The following is a 22,321-nucleotide window of genomic DNA, read 5'->3' on the forward strand; positions in this document are numbered from 1 at the left end:
GCAAGAGTTTGGACTGTTGTGAAGTTCATAATAACATTAAAATGAGTCCTTAGAAAGGAATAGAATACGCGTAAGATTTCTGGGATAATTTATCCCTATCTATGTAAGTGGGAAATCTCTCCCTGCTCTTGTCTGGCTGCACACGACTGATGGAGGTCGCTCCCTCGTGCTGCGCGGCCCCGATAAAGGATTCTCGCGCTCTGAAGCAAACCCCACACAGTTTATTCGCCACCTCCCCCCGCTACCCATTCGCCCCTCACAGCCCCCCCCCACCGGCCGCGCGGGGGAGCCGTTCGCCATCTTAGGTTCCTCCGCCCCCTGCGGTCACGTGAGGCGGCCGGCCGCCATCTTAGGCCGCCGGGTCACGTGCCGCGGGGCCGCAGCGCCGAGTGGAGCGGAGCGCGGGCGCCATGGGGCAGTGCGGCATCACCTCCTCCAAAACTGTCCTCGTCTTCCTCAACCTCATCTTCTGGGTGAGCACACGGGGGCTCCGGCGCGGGGGGAAGGGGGGGGGCAGGCGGAGCGGCGCCGCTTCGGTTTGCGTTTACACGCGGGGGTTTGGTGCCCCTGCGCCCCCCCGCGGGTCCGAACGCTCCCCGGGCCGCCCTCGGCGTGAGGGAAGCCGGGGCTGTTCCCTCAGAGCCGCTGAGAGCAAGAAGCGAGGAGAGGTGGGGGGGGGGGTCAGAAAGCGGGATTTGAGCTGAAGTAGAATCAAGTTCATCCAATTAACTGTGTGGTTTTGAAACTTAGGCAGAATGTCCCCTCATAGCACGGTTTTTATAGCGTGCTTTTTCGAATGGTGTTTTTCCAGGCACTGTTCGTTTTTGTGTTAGTGTGGTCTGTGCTGAACTGATGTCTCTTATTCACCTCTGTTTGCAGCCTCTCCCCATCTCAAACGCAAGGTCAGGCAGAGCTGGCTCCAAAGCTCCAAATTAGCAAGAGTTTTGACTGTCATAAAGTTCATGATAATATTAAAATGAGTCCTTGGAAAGGAAGAGAATACGCATAAGATTTCTGGGAGAATTTATCCATATTCCTGTAAGGGGGAAATACGTTCTGTAAGGAGCCCTTGTCCCACTGCACAGGATTGATGGAGATCACTCCCTCGTGTTGCCCAGGCCTTATAAAGGGTCTTTGCATTGTAAAAATCCAAAACGAGTCTTAAGACAGTTTATTTGCCAGCGTTTTCAGTATCTTGAGTTGCGTTATCGAGTCTTTTTAGCTTTCCATTTTAAGGATGTCTGTCCAAAATACAAGTATGACCACCATTTTCTTTTTTCTATTTTTAGCACAAAATTAGGGGATTACAAAACCTCCTAGTTTTGTATATATGTATAAAATACTTAATAGTCTAAAAGCAAATCTGAAGGTGATCCCAGGGCTGGAGCACCTCTGCTATGAGAACAGGCTGGGAGAGTTGAGGTTGATTCAGCCTGGGGAAGAGAAGGCTTCCAGTGCTGGAAGAGGCTCCAGGAAAGCTGGGGAGGGACTTTTTACAAGGGCCTGTAGCTACAGGATGAGGGGAATGGCTTTAAATTGAAAGAGGGGAAGGTTAGACGTTAGGGAGAAATTCTTAATCCTGAGGGTGGGGAGGCCCTGACCCAGGTTGCCCTGAGCAGTGGTGGCTGCCTCATCCCTGGAGGTGTTCAAGGCCGGGCTGGATGGGGCTTTGGGCAACCTGATCCAGTGGGAGGTATCCCTGCCCATGACAGAGGGATGGAACTGGATGGGCTTTGAGGTCCCTTCCCACCCAAACCATTCTGTGATTCTTCTAGTGCTTACACAGTTGCATCATAGTATTTATGCATTGATTAAACCTGCCACAATTACAGTAAGACAAAAGCTTACCCAGGTTCGTGGAGCAGTAGGTTGCTGTAATCAACCTTTCTCAGGATGGACATGCAGGCTGTACCTTGGCATGGCGTTCACTGCAGTAACTGTCCTGTCAGAACAACACAACTGAAAAGAAAGGAAGTCAAATTAAAGTATATTCTGTAGACTTCAAGAATTACTTTTCTGCATTTAGCTATACCGCATTGCTCATCCTGTAATCCCAGCTTCAGGAACAGAAGATCTGTTATCCCAGCTGTTCAGAGATTGCAGCTTTGAAGAAGTAATAGTGGGTAACTAGATATTAGAACATTAAAGTGTAGCTATGTATAGCTACATCATTTAATATTGAAAGTCATATGAAATCCAACAAGTGGTAAATGTCCTTGTCTAAAGTTTTACAAAGAAATGACACTCGTGGGTGCCTCAAAATGAATCATGGTCAGGAAAATGCCTGTCTGTGCGGTCTCATCAGCATTTGGATATACAGCTGCTCAGAAACATGAACAGTAATTGTGAGGCGTATTTGACTTTTAAGTGCTGCATTAGGAGCCTGTAATTCTGACTGAGACGTGTAGGCTCCATTCTTTATCTCTCAAATGTGAGGTAGTTACATCAACCTTTGAGTACAGCCATTTGTTTGGAATCTGCATCGGTGGGTGTGGCTTTTTGTTACAGGCACAATTGCAAGTGGCATTTAAAAAGCTCTGATAGCTCCCGAAGTTTCTGACTGGACAAGTAGTTGTGAGCTGCATTCTTGATGGCATCTTGAAGTAGATTTTTCTTTAGCTGCCGAGATAAAATAGTGCTCTGTTTTGAATAAATGAACACAAATTCTGTATGCAATTTCTCCCCCCACCCCACCCCCCAAAAAAAAAAGCCTGGTGGTAGTTTTCACATTTTATATATTTGAACGGTATTGTTTGTCATTTCCTGCATTTACTAATTTAATTGCGTGTTGAAGTTTGCAATTACTCAGCTTAAACAGTGGTGGGTACAAAGTTATTTTGTGTAATGCTGAAACTAGCGCTTTACAGTTTTTCATTATTTTTTTCTGAGACAAACTTGACTAATTTTAAAATGGACAGATTGTGTTTAGATAGGATGTATTTCATATCAAATGAAGCTATCACTGATCTTGTATTCTGCAAACTGTTTTCAGCATCAGAAGTCAATTTGCGCTGATAACTTTGTGGCAGATAGCTCGCTTGGTTGCTTGTGCTGGAACAACCGTACTGGTCATCAGATGCGTGTAGAGTGAGGCAGGCTTTCTTAAAGCACAAATACAAACATCAGTGTTTTTCCTCTCTTCAGTAAGCTTTAGCCTAAAAATGGGAAATTACATACTTTCATCAGAAGTAGTACATCTTCATTTTAAAAAGACAAAAGAGAAGGAAGAATTTCAGCTCTTGATCTAGCAGGTTTTATTTGCTGACTGAGCTGATTGTATGTTAACTTTTGGTCCCCATCTTGTTGACAGTGTAATTTCTCCTGTGCTGTTACAGACATGTTTTGCTTGTCATTCATATGTAGTTCCAATTTTGATAATTAGATCATCCAGATTCCCGCTGAGACTTGACAGTAGATAACTGCCTATAATTGGTCAAGTACATATGACACCTCCTTTAATTGCTTTTATAAATTTAATGTGTCTCTAGGGTATCATAGATATATCTTGTGTATTACCATCATCATCACTTCATGGTCATCTGTAGTACTAAAGAGCTACTTCTGTGTAGTTTGCTATTGGAAGTTCTCTAAAAGTAGCTGATCAGAGTGACATGGGTCTCACATTTGTGGGAGGATGCAAATGTTCAGGGTGCTTGGGTAGTGCTCTGCCCCCTCTTATTGGTTTTTTTCTTAAAATATTTGGACATGAATTTTCAGGAAAGCATGAGCCCCGACTTTTGGTAGGGCTTCAATTTGCTTTTAAGTAACATGGTAGTATCACTTATGTTTCTTTACACCACGAATTTCAAGTCTTTGCCTGAGATTTTTCAAAATTTTTTGCATCTGGGATTGTGCTTGAAAGTAGAGCAAATACTGAACAGAAGCAAAAACAACTTGCAAAGCTAAATGTGATATCTTTGAGTAGTACATGGAATTTCAGATATCTCTTTACCTGGTGAAACCGTGTCATGAAGTAATCGTCATTGTTCTTGTGCAGTGCAAGGAGCCTGGAAACAGGGAAACACCAGGTCAAGTTACAACCCTGATGCCTAAATAGGTGTAAAAGAATGGCTTTATTGTTAACATATCTTGTAACTTAATAAAAAACCCCAAACTCAGCATTTCAGTCTGTTGGCAGACTGCCTCTTGCAATTAGTGATACTTCAAACGTATAATGCTAAATGCAAAGGAAGCCTCGCTCACTCTTTTGTTTTAGCAGCAAAAGCATTTGAATTTGAGGGGTTTATGCATAGCGCCAGAGTTGAATTTGGCCAAAGCAGGTGGCCTTACTTCAGTTTTGCATGGCTTTGTTTTCTAAGTCTTTAAACTATTTCTAAATATGTTACAAAGTTGAACAGAATTGCTGTCTTTGATCTCCCAAAGGGTTTTGTAAGACAGTTGTAGCTCGGTATTCCAGTTAAATTATTATTGATGAGAACAAAGTAGAAGAGAGGCAGGAAACCACTGGGTTCCAAGGTCTATGGGCATCGGTATAAGCACGGAGAGGCACGGAGAGAAAATAGTGTCCCATATGGGTATGTATTTGTTTGGGAGGGGAGTGGAGAAGGAGATAAGGAGTAGCAAAGTGCTCAAAAGAATGTAAAAGAAAGAAACTGCAGAAGATCCTATAGGAACTTTGAAGGTAAAACTGAGCAACTGTATTTTGAAGGACAGAAAGCTGAAAGGAAAACTTCAAGCAGCAGACCAAGAGAACTGTCTGACAGTAATCAGGCTACAAATACTGTAGTGTTGGAGAGAACTGAAAATGTCAGAGAAATACAGTAGAAGTCACATAATGGAGAAGTATTGTGAAAAATGACTTTTTAAGATACCGTTCTAAGCAGCCGAAAACCTGCCTAGCAAGACACGATACCAGTGTCCCTACTTATAGGTAGGAAATGTTCAGATATTGTTATGGTATGCATGGAGAAAATTAACTGTTATGAAGAAAGACCCTCAAAAATCTCTGCTGGAGTGCATGGGGGTTTTAACGCAAGCATGTTTGCATCAGACTAGATAAGCAGGGAGGAAAAAGATATGCTGAAGCTTAACATATGGAAAGCAATGCAGATGTTGGGAAGATGGTCTTGCAGCAGGGTCCGGGCAGGAAAGGTGAGGGACTGTTAGCATGAAAGATTTTTTTTTTTTCCCCCCCTTGCCTTTTTTCATTTCTTTTTATCAGACAATGCAGGTGGTCTATCTGAATATACCATTGGTGTATTTTACAATCACAGGCTTCAAAGGTGTTTTAGTAGTGGAATGGCCAATGATCGGGTTTAAAGTAGTATCTGTATCACTACCAAGATTTACCAATTGGCAGTGCTTAAGTTGGCAGTAGAAGGAATTTATAAGTAGGTCCTTAACAAAAAGGTGAACTAGTCCTCTTGAACATCAGATGTGTTTTCCCCTGACACATAATACTTTGCTGCTACCTTCATTTTCTTGTTCAGAGACTGTTTTTCTTAAAACAGTAAATGAAATGCAGATTCTAAAGGGACAAATACTACTCTTTGGCCTGGTTAAATGGAAGTATTAAAAAAAAAAAAAAAAGCATTGTTGTATGGGTTATGTTGTGGTCCCAAAGTGAAGAAAATTCAATAGCAAGGTTAACAGCCAAAGTAACATGAAGGGCAGTGCTTTGGAAAGGTCTTTATGCAAGTTCTTATCAGGTCTGTTTGGAAGCAATATTAGTAGGGTAGTGAAAGGAAGCATTAGTCTGTAAATGGAGCTGCAGTATCTGTGGTTGATAAATAAATGATCAACAGAACAAGTAGGTTTAATATATTGCTTTAAAGTCATCATTTTAGGCAGCTAAAATTTTAGGTTTCAGACCACTACAGTGTGATAGCATCACTGAAAACATGAAAACGTTCTCTGTGTGTGTTTGCAATATACTTAAAAAAAACAAAGAAGAAAACCGAGCCACAATAACAAAAACGCAAACCTGAAACTGCTTTGAGGTGCATCTACACAGCATGTAGCCTTGTGTACCTCAATGCATGTGAAAGGTGAGCTAGGCATGGGCTTAAGAGGCTGTGTTATACTAGCCCAAAGATGGGGGAAAGTTAAAATTTGGGGTCCTTAGCGAGCAGATATACTTCCCTGTAATGGTTTGAGTGATGTTTTATCGTTGCATGTATCATTATGTCATTAGCTATTCCGCTTTTCCCTCCAGTTCTTGGCATAATTGTTCAGCTTTGAGTAAGTCCGTGGAGGCCTGTGCCAAAGCAATAATATCAAGCTTTTTCTGAGCTGTAAGAGGTCTTTGTATTTTTAAATTTTTCCTCTGATGAAAAAGATGCCTAATCATTCAAGCCTTTTGCAGCAAACTGTCTTCATCGACTGCAGTTGTATTGGCAATCTTTTTAAAGGTATTTCGTCCTAAAATAAGAGTATGCCACTTCAGGTTCAGTCCTACAAGTTAAATGTGAACACTGAATAACCAGCTGTCCCCCTAGAGCACGCATGTGACCTGGCATAGACTCAGGAGTTGTTGCTGTCTCTATTCAGAGTCCTGAGCAGATTAACTTCAGGAAGTCTTCCTTCAAGCCCTGTTTATCAAAGACTTATTTGAACTGTCTGTAGTTCATAGTTCGGCTTCCATGTAATGATAAGAAATGTGAGATTATAAATGTGGTAGCTTTTTATTAAAATGGTTTTGGCTAGAGCAAGTTTGTACTCTGCAGATTTGCTGTTCGCTCTGCAGGGTCTTAAGCATTGGGATTTGGAATGCTGTATGATTATTTATTTTTAATTATACCTGTGATACAGATTTCAGTTTCTCTAAGTGATTTTCTGAGAAGCAGTTGCTTAGGCGGATGGTACTGGTTTGGGCTTTTTTGGTTGTTTAGGTGGGTTTTTTTTCCCCTTTTAAAAGCAGATATTCTACTTGGTTCTTGAGTTGCAACATGTAATAAATGTGCAGCACTGATCAGTGTAGATTGCATACCTTGTACAGGTAAAACTAGCTCTTGGTCTTTATCTGTTGTTGCTGTATTTATGGTTTGGTATGTTAACATATAACACGGTGTTGTGGAGGTGGAACGAAACCCGGTTGTGCTGAGGACCAGATCCTGAAACTACTGAGTTGTGGGGAGGGAGGAAGGACTTCAGGGTGGTCAGGTCCCATCAGATGAACACCAGTTAGCGCTGTTGATGCACTCATCTTCTTGTTTCATCCAAAGTGAGTCCTGTTACATGGCTCTAAGAGTATTCAGTGATGCAAACCAGAAGGTAGTAACTGAAAATCATCAGAAGATGAGCACAAAGGATTGCTTCAAAAGCACTTTCCTAATCCCACCTAAAATGCTGATTTAGAGACTATCCCTTTCCTTGTTTAGAGCAGGCTGAAGGAAACAGTGTCCCGTGGTTGTGATGTGGAAGGAAAAGAGGAGACATTGGAAACTTGTTTTCCTGTAAACTCACTGGGTAGTGTTACTGTGTTTTCATTGTTCCGTAGTAGACTACGTATTGCACCTGGTCAAAAATAGCCTTAATTCAACTGTGATACCCAGAAAAGGAGTTGTAATTCTCAGAGCATTTAAAGCTTACAAAAGCTCCAACAGGCAAGTTTGCTTTCAGGACTTTACACAGGCACGCATACACCTACCCCACCCCCAAGGATTACTTGTTGAAGCAATTCTGAGGAAGAGATAGCAGTAATTTTTAAGAGTATGATCACGTCATCAGGTATAGGCCATGTCTTTATCTTCAGTTTCCTCGTGATTCCAGTGCAAGGTTTATAGACCTATGAACGCACTCTGCTATTTGCAGAATCCTGTAGCATCTTCCAGAGAAACACCAGTTCCACAGCCTTCTTTAGAAGGCAAACCCAAGGCCAAAAGCTGTCATGGCTGATTAGTCATTACAGTTCCATGTGTGGAAAGGATTTAATGAAGTCTTCAGACCAGACTACTTTAATCTGAGAAGCCCAAAGAAAGAGAGCCTTTCCAGCACTCACTACAAATTACTTATTTTTTAACAAGCACAGTGTGGCTTTTCTGAATTTCTAAAACAACATGTAATCTCTGTACTTGTCAGACTTATCTCCTCTGGCATAATTCTGGGAAGAACAAAGTTCCTTAGAATGTGTAAGCTTCTTAGGGGAGGAAAGCTAACCACCTGTAGACAGTTTTTTAAATATTATAAACTTCCCTTGCTTCAAATATATTTAAATATATTTACTCATGCAGTTAATGAACAAGATTTTCCTTAGAAAGGAAGGAAGTCACTTAAATTTCACCCAGCAGAAGGACAAAGGGGTTCACAATTGATTCTGATTTCAGTTTTGTGGTGCATTTTTTTTGCCTGATGCCTGCTACAGCTGTGTTTTTTCATCTGCCACCTTGCAATATACCGTATTTCTAACAAGCATTTTGGTTCTTAGAAATGGGAGATTACATCACTGTCCCGTCATTCACACGCTTCATTGCTAGGCAACAGTTAATGTAATTCCATTGTTGAATGACACTACTTTGAATCTTTGCTTTGTGTATAGAAATTTTATGTCTGCATTTTACCATGTCGTACCTAACGTGGCAGGATTTGTATCATTGGATTAGCATTTCAGTATCTTATATGCAGAGAGACAATTTTGTGATGGCCTATTTATGTCATGTTTTCTTGTCTGGAGAAGGTATTTTGTTTGCTCTTGGTCTCTGACTGTTGCTGAATTTTCAGTTTCACTGGCATTGCATCTACGAAGCACCTTTTATTGGATGGTGGTGAGCCTCCTGGATGCTTTTAAGATTCTTGTGGAGTACACACCTTCACTGCAGAAACAGACAGGGACGGGAAATATATTGTTCAAATCACTGCAGAACTGGTGCTACATCTGAGCAGGCTCTTAATACCTTTTTCTTTTAAGTAGTGTTTCTATAGCAAAGTGTTGCTGTGGGAATTCTATATGTAAAGTGTTATTCTAGTAGTGCTTATGCAGTATCATTTTATAGGAAATAGTTGCAGTAATATTGCTGTCCATAGTAGCCAACAGTGTTGAAAAACTAGGTACCAGTTAGTCATCTTCAGTGCCACACTGAACAGGAAATTGTACTAAACAATCTCCTGAGGTCCCTCCTGGCCTGTGTTATTAATGACTCTACAATAGCAAGACCCAGTCTTGTAGCACTGTAGCTACTGGGATTGGCTGTAGACATGTCTGTCCGCCCTCCTCTCTGCAGTGCTGGGATAAAGGGTAGTGACGAGGCCACCAAGTGGAAAAGGAGGGCAGGAGGCAGCCTGCAGTCTTCTTTCTCGGATTAGGCCTGAAGTGTGTAATATTCCATTTGAGTTGAATACTTGTATCCAAGTTATGGATTGGATTGTAAGAGGGATGCTACCCTTTGCAGTAAAGTGAAATTCGCCAGATCATAGCTTGGTTATTGCATCTTCTGTGTGGATTGTTTTAGCTTAGCCTTGTATTGGGACACCAGAAAAGTGTGTCATGAAATATTCAAATGATATTGTCCATCATTGCAACTCAGTCGAACATTAATGCTTCATTTTTATATATAGTGGGACATCTTAATTCTGCGGTGTGAAAACAGTTATGATAAACATTCGTAGAGCAAAAATTGATAAGACCCTTTCATTTTGAAACTGATGTATGTTAGGTAGCTCCTCAGGTGAGAGCTGTCTGTCCTTGTCTAGGTCTGCTCAGTTTAAGGTTAATTAAGGTATTATCTGTTGGGATCCCTGTACCTGTAAGGGAGGCAAGGTCACATGAGATTGATGTAGGTGCTTTGTTTTAGTGTTTTAAATCTTTATAGTGGCAGTTCCATCCTCAGGTCTTATTTGCAGTAACTGTAGATGATGCTTTGTTTAATAAAGAACCGCTTTGTACCGTGATCCTTCTGAGAACATCTCTTTAACTAGAAAGTTTTGTAGTCTAGGTCTTGATATATTTTGTTCTGTCTTTTTAAAATTGGTATTTTACATTTATTCCTACCTGCTGTTTTGGTTGGAATTGGGTTTCCCAGTTCTGTGAATGTTTCAGAATGGCTGTTGTTTCTAGCAGTTCATCTTTCCCTAGCAGAGGTTAGTTTGCTATTCCATTCTAATGCTAAACCATTGGTAGTAATGAGCAAAACGAAAGACTAAGTGGTAGGAAAATAATGTTAGATAACCTGCATATGTGTTATGGCAAGCTGTTGAATACCAAATAACTTGCTGCTTGAACAGGCTGCAATCCTGATCTCAAAAGTAAAAGGTAGTTTGTGAATGGTAGGCTATGTAAAAAGCTTAGTTCACACCCTGGGGAGGAGGTAATTGTGAACAGGCAGATTTTGCTCTTCATAGCATGGTTACCCTCATTCCTTGATGAGGTACCTCAGGACTTCCATAGCATGGTCAAAACCAAATCTGCGTAGATTAAATGTAGTTTGAAAACTACTGGCTAGCCTCAATTTGAGATGTTCTTCTAAGAAACATGCTGTAACCCAACAAAGATACCAAAATTTGAAAAAAAAAAAAATACGTGGTTTCTGAGGAGGACTGCTTTATGGTGTTTTAAATAATTGTTGCAAAGTAGCCTTGCTGAAAGCAGGGTTCAGTGTTCCAAGAAACTTAACAAGTTTATTATCTGTTGTAGGCAGCAGCAGGCATACTGTGCTACGTGGGAGCCTATGTGTTCATCACATATGATGACTATGATCACTTCTTTGAAGATGTCTACACACTAATTCCAGCAGTTATCATCATAGCTGTGGGAACGCTTCTTTTTATTATTGGACTTATTGGGTGCTGTGCCACAATTCGAGAAAGTCGCTGTGGACTTGCTACGGTAAGTTGCAGACTTATATGATGGTGTTTGCCTGTTGTATATTTGGCCATATTCCTTTTTAATAGATTTCTAAAACAGTTCTATAAGTATGTTCTAATCTTAGTTTGTGGCCTTAATTTATGACCCCTTATATTCTGTTATAAACATCATATCTGTTTTGAAATCCCACTTTTATCCGTTCTGGTTGAAAAGCTGAAATTAGAGAGGGAAAAGGGTGAGCCAGGAGCCTTCTCGCTTTAAGTATATTGCATCGAGATTAACTGAGGGTTATTATGATGCCTAAATATTTCATTAATGGCTTAATTTGGATACCTTGTTTGCAGCATTATATGCCATGTATTTCCAAGCAGTTTCTCTGTAATTTCAGTCTGGGAATTACATAGAAGACAGGCAAGTATTGAAACTGGTCCCACTGTTTTTTTGTTTGGTTGGTTTTTGTTGGATGCTGCGTAGACTACTTTAACACTTGATTTTTAAAAGGGCTCTCAAATATACCAAGTCAAGTGCAATGCTTGCTGTCTCTCTCAGTTGTTACAGGACTTAATCTGAGCAAACATTCCCTTAGTCCATCTACCATTCTTAGTGACAGCCTGAGTAGCTGCTTTGGTATAATGTTCCTATTTATCTGACGGAAAGAAGATTGAAGGAAACACTTGATTAAAGCACTTCTGTGTGGTGGTTTTAGTGCTAATGATAAGTGCTTGCTTGGCTGGTGAAGCTATGAACACTAGAGTTCCTTGAATGAAGTTGATTTTGGACTCACTTGGTCAACTTTGTTGTCGGCTAAGGTTATCTGCTAAATCGAAACCTGACTTGAAAAATTCCATTAAATAGCAAAATCTATATGGAGGCTTTGAGGAGTAAAATGATTAGTGCAAACACTCTTTATTGTGTTTTGCAGTTTGTGATCATCCTGCTCTTGGTTTTTATCACTGAAGTTGTGGTGGTGGTTCTCGGATACATCTACAGAGCAAAGGTAATGACTCCTTGATTTCAGTAAGTTGTTTGTTGTGAGTTGTGACCAGAATGCAGAGATGTAGTCTTTACTGTATTTGATTCTGTAGAACTCTTAATGGGTATTTGTTAAGGGAATAAAACTAAACCTCTAAGTGGGTTAATTTGAAATATCAGTATCTTAGAATTTAGAACATCAGTATTCTCGGAGGCAAAAAACAGACTGAAGCTTTTTTATATATATTGTTATCAGCTGAACAGTAGAGGGGAGGCATGGTGATGAGTTCCTTTCCCTTTTCCAGATGGTCTTCTAATTTATTTATGTTTTACTTTTTTAATTATTTAAGTTGCACAATATTTGAACATAGGAAATATTGTTTTGGTTTTGCTAGAACTTAAGTGTTGTCTTGTGTTTTGATGTGCAAACTAACACTGCATAATAATGAAATCAAATAGATTGAATGTGTTAATTTTTACTAATTAGCTTTATGCAAGTTTACAAGGGTTGTGAATAAAGAAATTGTGACTTGTCCCACTGTTTGTTTAATGGAAATTAAGAAATAGGACCAGAAAAATTGTTTCTACCACCATAATATGTGGCAGAAATATACCACGTGGTATTAGAGATACCACAGTGTAGCCTGGAGAAAGGAAGTTTCCAAGTTGAACAATTTCACTGGCTTTTGTAATGTCTGCATCTAAATTTTGCCAAAAATTAGCAGAAAAGGCATTTTTAGCTGTGACTTGTAGTATGATGGCATCGCAGGATGCTCCAGTGATATCTTAATAGCAAGCAGAATACAGCCCCATTTACCTTTCTTTGGTCTTGTGTGTTTATATAAACAGTCTTGCTGGTTAAGTATTCTGCTTGCTTTCTGTTGCTGTCCTGGAAGAAACAGTGAGGCAACGTCTAAGTCAAAATCTGAGGTTTTTCCTGGTTTACAAAGGAAGGCTGCCTTGGGTAAGCAGCTCCCGAGAGGACCTTGAACTGTGCATTATAAATCTGGCTTAGTGACGGTTGGAATACGTTGCTTCAACAGAAGTGCTCTGTCGGTGATGCTTAAATTCAGGATACATTTTTCTTGTGGTCTGCATTTGATTTCTGGTATCATGGCAGTGCTTGGAGAAGATAATTTGGGGCTCGGAAGCTTGTAGTGAAAGTAGTCCTAGAAGCAGCTGAGGAAAGCAATACAGTTCCTGGAGAATGGGAAACAACTTGAGTTCTGAGACATGAACTTGAATGGTTTCCTTCTGCTCCAGTACTTGAAGAGGCATAGAAATGTGTTACAGTATTGTTATTCAAGAATTACTGTGGATCTGATCTGATCTGGACTAAGCTGTTGTTGTCTTACTCTCTTCTGTGTTCTAGTCTTAAAGTGAGTTGCACTTGTTCAGTCAGCATTATTCAGACCAGATAAAAGCAGCTGCTTATGGCCTCATCTGAATTATGCACTTGAAATGCTTGAAAATTGGGTTGGTCCCAGCTGTGTCTTCCTGTTGCCTCTCATTTGTCTTGCTACTGTAGTTTCGCCGCTGTAGGCAGTACAGGGTCAGAGTGTGGGGAAGAGGGAAGGTAGTCTCTTTGGTGGCAGCATGGTCTGAGGTTAAACCTTTCATGGGAGTCGGTGTTTGAAAACTGTTTTAAATCTTTTGAAAGGACAAACAGGTTTTGTTAGTAAAAATGACAGTTTTTTACTACCCTGCAGCAGTACTTCATATTTCCTGGTGAAACAGGAGTGTCAGAAATAACTTAGATTTATTACCACTTAACTGAGAGGTGCAGTCTGCTTAGATTTCCAGTTATTGTTGCTAGGAGAAATGAGGGAGCTCTGTTCTTCACTAATTTTGTTCTGTTGTTTCTGACATGCCATATATAGACCTGTGGGGTTTGGTTTTTTTTGCTGTTGGGTTTTGGATTTGCTTTGGTGGCCTTGCTTTTTTAGAAGGGGTGTAGATCACGTTAAAATTACTTTGCTAACTGTGCAGATTTCCAAACAAAACTTTACAAACCAGAGGAAAGATTGAAATAATAATAATAGTTGTTCTTCGAAACTGCTGATACCCAGTGAGACTGTGTTGGCTCAAAGTGGCATTGTGCCCTTCTAAGTTAAGATACAGTGACTGATCTTAAAATCATGCAATTGTCCGACCCGGCTCTATAAACCTGCCTGTGTGAATCCAATTCAAACTCCTTCTCCTTTGGAAAAAGTGAAGCATGCCTAGGTCATTATGATAGACTGACCCGCTGCAGAATCTGCTAGTGTTGGTACATAAAAGGAAGGATTTTTGTAAATGGCAGTAGGAATTAAACAGTCAGGCAGTTGGTTGAGGACTTGCTGGCATTTTTTTGCCCTCAGTGGAGTAGTTCATTCTCTTTGTTTTTGATAAACCTACAAGTAAGCAAGAGTTGGTGACTTCTGTTTGCATTGTATAGGATTTGCATGGCTTTCAGACATAATGTCGCCCTGATTAAACCAAATTGGAGCCAAATGATAGACAAGAAAACACTGAAATAAATGATTTAAAAACCTATATGACAAATTGAACAGCTGTTTTGTTATATGAATCAGAATTGTAAATCATCAGACAATTGATTTTAAGCTAGTCTGAAACAAGTTGTCTGTGCAGGCTAAATTGATTTTTATTCATATCTGTCTTGATATACGTTTACTTGTAAAAATAAACAGCATTCTTGGGTGGGAGCAAATGAAGCTTGTGCTGTTGCTGTTTAAAATTCTTCCTTTAAAACGTTTAAGGGAATTATGTGTTGGCAAGACCTTCCTACTGTAACTTGCAAATCTGAAGAATATACATTCTTGGTTAACGTTCAGCCCTGAGATTACACTCCTTGCACATAATTCCTTGTGAATGTGATTGAAAAAATCAATTCAGAACTAATATTTCTGTTGTACAAATATTTAGCTACGGCAAACTTTCTGTACATTTAAGTAACCATTTACAATGAAACATATTACCTAAAAGTTTCCAGTAGGATTTCCTCCAGAATGGGCATCATAAGATGCCTTTTGGGGGACAAGTGATGATTCTTGGGTGGTATCCATTTCTAGTACTTGTACTTGACAGTATCTTTAGCAGCTTGACTTATCTGCAGTAGGTTTGGGAGCTATTCCAGTAGCTGTTGCTATGTACAACGTACTGCCATCAGCATTCCTTGGGAAGTGTGGGGGGGATTGAGACTGAGCAAAGCCTGGTCCCTGTAGGGTAGAATAATCTGCCAAAAGACTTCATCTTTGACTATTTACCTGTGCTTCAGTCAGAGCAGGAAGAGCAGGTGATATCACTCATATCCCCTTGGTCTCAAAAGAACAAGTTAGTCCAGGTGGTTATACTGGTTTTGGTTTGGAATTTTGAAGGAGGATTAGGAAGTGGAAAGGTATGCTCTTAGGGAGAGCCCTTAACTTCATGGAATGCCTGGCATAGCATCATAATAAAAGCAATTTCCTTTATGAGATTCTTTGCAAAGCTATTTGTCTAAAGTCTTAACTGCTCTTTTTCTTGTCTGTTAGCTGCAAGCTAGTGATGTCCTTGCAAGAGTCAGGTTAGAAATTGAAGGAGCTGTACCACTGAAGCGTGCTGACTTCACATGGATAGAGGGTCACCTTGGTTTCCTGAACTGCTGTAACTAGAAGTGCAGACTTTTACCTAGGCTTGTACTGGCTCGATTGCTGTGCTAATGCAGATGCTTTCTAATTCTTCACAGGTGGAGGATGAAGTTGATCACAGCATACGGAAAGTGTACAATGGATACAACGGGACAAATCCTGATGCAGCCAGTCGTGCTATTGACTATGTACAGAGGCAGGTGAGACTACCAGACAGATGCCCATGGGAACGTTTCAGTCGTTTTGTGCCCTTAAAATACAGACACTCAGCTACCTGTGTAGCCCGTCTTTCTCCATTTCAACAAATCTGGGAAACAGCTGATTGGTCAATAAATAGCTTGATTCTGCTAAAATTAGTAGAATTATGACATTGTTGATGGAGAGATGCATTTTGTGTCATTAGCTATCTATGAATCAGTGTTTGGATTCAAATACTTAGTGCTTACATACTGCAGTAGAACATTAAAGAATGTTCTCATAGCTGCGTAGATTTATCTAGAACATGCTGAGCCAAGGGGTGAGGTGTTCTTGATTGTAGCTGAAAGTTGGTGTTACATGCTTCTGGATTTGAGGCTAGATGATCCAATCAGACTTAAAATAGATTCGGGAGCTTTCAACATTCTGAGTCGCATCAATTAAAGTCATCAAATATTTACATATTAAGTGTCTACCACTGAATACCTCGCTTAAAATTCCTCCTGAAAGGGAAGAAGGACAAGCAGCATGTAAATTGACACTTAAGACAGTGCCTCTGCCTGAGGGTGCATTGCATCAAGAAAACTCCCAAGGACTGCAATAGAGCAGGAGCTCTCAGCAGAATGGAACAGTGTTTATTTTTAATTGGTTCATTCCTGAAGTCTTTCTACATGGCCACGTCAGCATGTGACTGTATTAAATGGACTTTAATTGTGCACCACAATTCTGTGAGAAGAGCAAACGCTGGTTCGTGCAGAACTGTGTCCAGATACCAAAGGGTTTTTTTAAGTATCTGTTATGAGGTTTAAGGATAGAGCTGCTCTAAGGCAAAAAGACATCTTTTGTGTTATCTGGGAGGCATGAGAGAAAAGCGTTTTGTAAGATGTTCTCCAAGAGCTGTAATTTCAAGCCTGTATTTTGTAAGGAGAATCTTAATTGATTGAAGGCTATAGACCCCTTTGCAATACACTCAGTCTATGGTTTGCTTAACTAACTGTCAAATAATTAGTGTTACACACGTAAGAAATGTAACCTAATCTTAACACGCTCGTGTTCCTGGTATTGCAGTTAAAATTGCTGCCTCATCCCACTTGTCAACTGTTGAACACATTGGCTTTTTACCTGCCTGTTTTTTCAGCTGCGCTGCTGTGGGATCCATAACTATTCAGACTGGGAGAATACTGTCTGGTTCAAACAAACTAAAAATAACAGCGTGCCGCTTAGCTGTTGCAAAGCAGCCCTCAGCAACTGTACTGGCAGTCTGACCCGCCCAATGGACCTTTATTCTGAGGTAAGGCAGCCAAAGTATGAACTTGTGTAGCCATGTGTTTTTGCTGACAATCATTGAATTTTCTTTTTAGTGGGAGCATGAAGTCTTGGGTGTATTTGGTTTAACAGGAAATAAACATGATTTCTAGCGGAGGAAAAAAAAAAAGGCATTTTCATCTGTGATACGTTAAGTAGTGATTTTTTTTTTTTTTTTGTTAGTGTTTGGATTGTCTTTCTGCCCTGTTTGCTCTTGGTTTTTTGGGGTTTTTTTTTTTTGATGTGCCTAAAAGTGGTTGCCAGATGGATATCTAAGAAGTCTTCTGTTTCAGGGGTGTGAGGCTCTGGTTGTAAAGAAGCTTCAGGAGATCATGATGTATGTCATCTGGGCAGCACTAGCGTTTGCTGCTATTCAGGTAAGTGAATATTCTTTAGCTGTAAACCTATTGCCAAATAACTTCTAAACAGGTTATTACAGGTGTGCACAGGCTGATGAGAGCTGTAGCCTCTACCTGATTCGGGGAATAAATTAACATAAGTCAGAAGGATCCAAACACGTCTAAGGCAGAACTTCAGCCATGCATGGTCTAAAAACTACTGCTGTGTGGATGTGTGTTCTGTTAGATTTGAAGATGGCTGTTACATGTAATAATCTACTAGGGTCTAAATGGTAAATCTCATTTCTTGAAAACTCATTATCTAAATATTGGCTATAGTGAATGTGCTCTAATGGCATTTAAGGCACTTAACACTTGAAAAATTTGCATAGTACTTAAGTTCCAACCTCAAAGCAGTTAGCTCATACTTCATGCCATTTTGAGGTACTTAACAACTAGGCTTGGTGGCATACAAATAATGTCAGTACCACCCACAAGATGCATCAGGGTTTTTGATAGCATACTCTTCTTCAACTGAGTTTTGCATTATGCCTTGATTGGTTTCAGGACTTAAGCAAAAAAAAAAAAAACAAAACAAAGAGAGTTCTAAACTGGAGATACTGCCTTGTTAAAATTGAGCACAGACTGTCTCCCACATGAACCTTAATTGTTACAGTTGTCCTGGTCTCAAAAAGGAACTGAGGAAATAGACTAATGTGTATCTTGATATTTATTTAGCTCTAGTCTTTTTCAAATGAAAAAATCTGTCTTCTAAACGTAGGTGTAAAACTGGAGTTTTGAATGTTCATCAATTTGGCAGACTTAAAACGTTAGTCACGTTGCTTTCAGACTGTGCCAATGTTACAGCTCTGAGAAGTGGAGTACATATGCTGAATCCCAAGAGACTTTGAAAAATAATTTCAAAATAATTTCAAAGTTGCTTTTGCGCCCTTAATAGCTCTTGAATTCAGAAAACATTGCACCTGTTGAGTCAGGAACCTTTGTTTTCAAAAGCAGCTTTTGAGCTGGATTGTATGTTTGAAGGTAAGTAATCTTTTCTAAGCAATCTTGTGAAGATGCAGTTAAACATCTATTTCAGTTTTACGAGGATATACTCATGGGTAACACTCTACACAGTTGTTATTGAACTGCCCAGAACCAGATTACTTTAAGCTCTGGAAACTTAAATCTGGTGAGATCTATGCTTAGTCTTCAGAAGAAAGGTATTTCTTTAATTTAACTGTTAAAGCAATGTTTAGTCTGCTTGAACACTGAAATGTATTTGATATAAATAAAGATATTTACCACAACCTTGGCTACTGTGGCAGATTATTTATGTACAGAAAAAGTTATGAGGCTGGGTGAGCTGGATCCCAAGAGGAGACGTTATTTCTCGCTTTGGTCTTTGCAGGTTGATTAACAGATCTGCCCCAAAAGGCAACTCAGATGTTTTCCTCTCGGGGATTAGGCCAGCATTTCTGACACATGCGTACACTGGAAATGTGGCACATGCTTACATCCTATTATTCCCAGCTCATCAGTTCTAGGCAAGCATGTTGGTTCTATCCCCTCTGCTGTAGGTGCTCTTTGGTTTCTCTCCCCATGTCAGTGATAAAGCTAGGCAGAAAGCACACGTTGTAGAAGCAGTTAGTGAACAAAACAAGGAAGTCTGATGCTTCTTTGCTAGTATAGCATTGTGGAATTATTTTGCTTGAAGGTAAGACAAGGTATGTGACGCCTGTTTAGAAAATGAATAGCATAGAGGGTGTTGGGGTTACACTGGAAATTTGTCTAGTAATATTCACTGAGTGGTAAGCACATTTAAGTCTGTCAGAGGCCATAGTCTTTTGTCTTTAGTCATTTGAACTGTGGGGCACAGTCACATGTTTTAAAAAGATGTTGGTATCAGTCAAATTGGTAACAGTACTAAAACAGTTCTGTTATTTGTCTCCTGCAACTGTGACATCCTCTTATTGGTAATACAGAATTTAAGTATGTACTTAGCCTGATTCTCAGCAAAATAGTCTGTGAGCTAATTGACATGGAGGTAAGAGTGTAAAATTTCAGCAAATGGCCTGCAAAGTCAGAGGAGCAATCATATTTCTCTTACCTTTAGGAGATGTGTCAATTTTTCTGAAAGTTGAATGGGAGGGGAACGCTTGGATCCTTCCTCAGCACAAACCTCTACATTTTTGTCCAGTGTCAAGTAACTGAAGAGAAACAATCAAATGCCTTTAATGTTTTAGAGGTGCCAGCATAGTTCAAAAATTGACATACTAAGTAACTTTCATAGAGAAAGTTGAAATACTGGTACTTCTGTGTTTATAGTGAATTCTAGGAGGTTCACTGAACTCCTAAAGGATATAAATGATTTAAATAATAATTCAAACATTGATCAGATGAGTTCTTATTTTGGTACCTGGTTGTGTCATATTTTACACAACTATATAAATCGAGTGTCTTCAGTGAGTCATTGGCCAGGAATATCTGTGTGTGAATAACTGTAAATGTGATACTTTTATTTATTTGACTGGAATGAATTATGGCAAATTATTAAAGAAGTTTTTTTTTTCTGCAGCACACTCTTCATTTTATCCTTGTTTTGAGTATGGAAAAAGATGAGGTTTTTGTAATTGCAGGCTGCAAGCTGCTTCAGAGTCCTGTAGCTGCTGGCAACTACCATAAACTCCCCGTCTCATAGTATAATTTAAGGGATTTTCAAGGGCTCTATCCATAAAGAGTCAGTTTCTTGTGTAATTCTGCTTTTCTCCTACCGTGACATGAATATCATGCATATTTGGGAGTTAGCCTGAGAACTGGAGCCACCCAAGTGCTGATGGGGAAGTGAAGACGACTGCCATTTTTACCATTAGACAGAGGTGCCATACTCTAGGTTACCTTCCATGTGCCTTCTTGAACCTGAACTGGTTTCTGCTGTATCTCCAAAGCAGATAATGCAGTCCAGACAAAGAACGTTATTAATCTTCACAGCTTGCTCCTTTCGAGGAAACTAAAAGCTCATGCTAGAGCATACCTCTTTTTAATCGCAGCTTATTTAGACTCAGGATTTTTCACACATTCTCTTCAGTCTTTCAGTAGGCTTGAATGCTCTGCTTCATGTACCATCAGTTAGTTTTAAAACTCGTTACATGTGATGTTTGCGTTAGACTTAATAAAAAGAGCAAATAATTCTGCTTTTGTCCCAGTGCTGTGTTTTCACTGGGTATTTCCAGTGTCGATGAAGAAGCTTTACACTTGGCCGTCTGCTTACCTGATTCATTCTTGTTTGCTCTCTATTCATAGGGTTTTTGGGTGGTGTGGGTTTTTTTTAGAAACTTGTTTACCTTCTGGGTGATACTTTATAATCCAGAGCTATGACAGGAGCCTCTCAAAATGTTTCTATCTGTGAGTGAACTTCTACACCTATGACCAAAGCAATGCAATCTCTTACTTAACTAGAAGCTATTGCCAATTACTGTAGGTCACAGAACACAATGCTTTACCACGTTTCCTTTGGGAGTTACAATATTATTCTGCATTCAATAAACACGCAACTTCTGTAAAATATCATGCCCTACATCCGTGATCACACTTGCCTGATTTAAGTCTTGTCAATGTATAGTGGGGTGATCATACCCTAAATTCCTGGTGGACTTGCCAGCAGTCTGTGGTATTGTGAATTTTAACAGCAGGAAAGTGTCTAAAAGAGAATGATTCACAATGGGCTTGAGCTTTCTCATACATGTTAATAGAGATTGAGCATTTGAAAGATTTCAGTGAAGGAGGCTCTGAAGTTTTTCTCACCAAGTCAATAAGAAGCTAATGCATTTGAATTTCACTTTGGCTCTTCGTACCCGATATAGCATCTAAAAATCTGGACCTTTCATTAAAAATCAGTGTTTTCTTCCATCTGAATTATTGAGATAGAATACAAATGGCTGACCAAAAAAAACTTCCGTTCAAGTTGTCTGAGACAGTCTTGCAAGGAATAAGGCTGGAGGTCATGGCCTTTCCATTGTCCACAGCAGGACATGGAGCTTTCTCAAGAACAATGCATTTTTTGCCATTTACCTTATGGACAATTGCACTCTTGCAAAGCATGCTTACAATTTCTGTGCTGAGCTTAAATCTCTTGAAGGACGTGTTTTGTACTCAGCTTGTTTTCTGTTTTCTTTCCGTAGCTTCTGGGCATGTTGTGTGCCTGTATAGTACTGTGTAGGAGGAGTCGGGATCCTGCCTACGAGCTTCTCATCACTGGCGGAACCTATGCCTAGAAGAGAAGGGGAACATGCAGTTCAATCTTATCTCCCTTACGTGGAAGGTGAATGGGCTGGGCCTGCTGCGATAGCTTTCTTGCCCCAAGCTTAGTCAAAGCGCACCTTTCACAGATGACGACAGCCGTATTGTACACTGGTGACGGGCAAAACAACTCAGCTTTACACACACCCATAATGTTACCTGTGACTTTCACTGTTTTAGCCGGCTATTCATGTATCTCAATGTTTTAGTATTCTAGTAAACTTTCTAATTTCAGAACCATTTGCAAGTGTAATTTGGTTGATATGAAAGTCAAAGGATGAGTGCCTACTTTGGTAGATTACCTCTAAGCATTAACTGGCTGATTCTTGCGTTTAGAGAGGATTTTTAAACCTTCACTACATGGAACTTATTTGGCCAAAGTTGTACAAAGGAAGCCAGCTCTGTATTTCATTTGAGGAAAAGCATTTTAATCTTGCCCTTCACCAGTGTCACTTTTTAAAAAAATGTAAGTGAAGTCCAGTACACTTTATATTTAAACTGGAAAAAAAAAAAAAAGACTAACCAAATTTTAGGTTCATGTGACTGCAGTTTTGCTCTTCAGAGAGCAAGTCTTTCAAACATTAGTGGTTTAAAATACAAGCTGGCTTTTCAGGAGTATACTGTATGCACTACTGTTCTATAATGAAATATTTCCTTTTTCTATGAAGAGCGGTTTTATGTGTTGAGTGGTCTGTTAGACTGTAGATCTTAAGTTGGTTTGGAAACAATGTAGCCATGTAGAGTAGCAAAGTAGTCTGTGAAAGTGATCTCAACTGTAAATAGTGAACCTGATTAAATAAATCTCTGTATATCCTCCCTGTAAACGT

The 22,321-nt window shown here is 39.8% G+C and overlaps 1 protein-coding gene across 1 annotated transcript; it reads left to right on the forward strand.

The window, feature by feature from the left end:
• Window positions 1–316: 316 nt before the first annotated feature.
• TSPAN3 (tetraspanin 3) lies at window positions 317–22,321 on the forward strand. Its single transcript, XM_054077601.1, has 7 exons — window positions 317–473; window positions 10,589–10,780; window positions 11,682–11,756; window positions 15,456–15,557; window positions 16,691–16,843; window positions 17,151–17,234; window positions 21,377–22,321. Exons 1-7 carry the CDS (start codon window positions 411–413, stop codon window positions 21,467–21,469), a joined length of 762 nt encoding a protein of 253 aa, XP_053933576.1. The 5' UTR covers window positions 317–410; the 3' UTR covers window positions 21,470–22,321.

Source organism: Cuculus canorus, chromosome 12 (assembly GCF_017976375.1).
Source record: "Cuculus canorus isolate bCucCan1 chromosome 12, bCucCan1.pri, whole genome shotgun sequence".
In the NCBI taxonomy this organism is placed as follows: domain Eukaryota; kingdom Metazoa; phylum Chordata; class Aves; order Cuculiformes; family Cuculidae; genus Cuculus; species Cuculus canorus.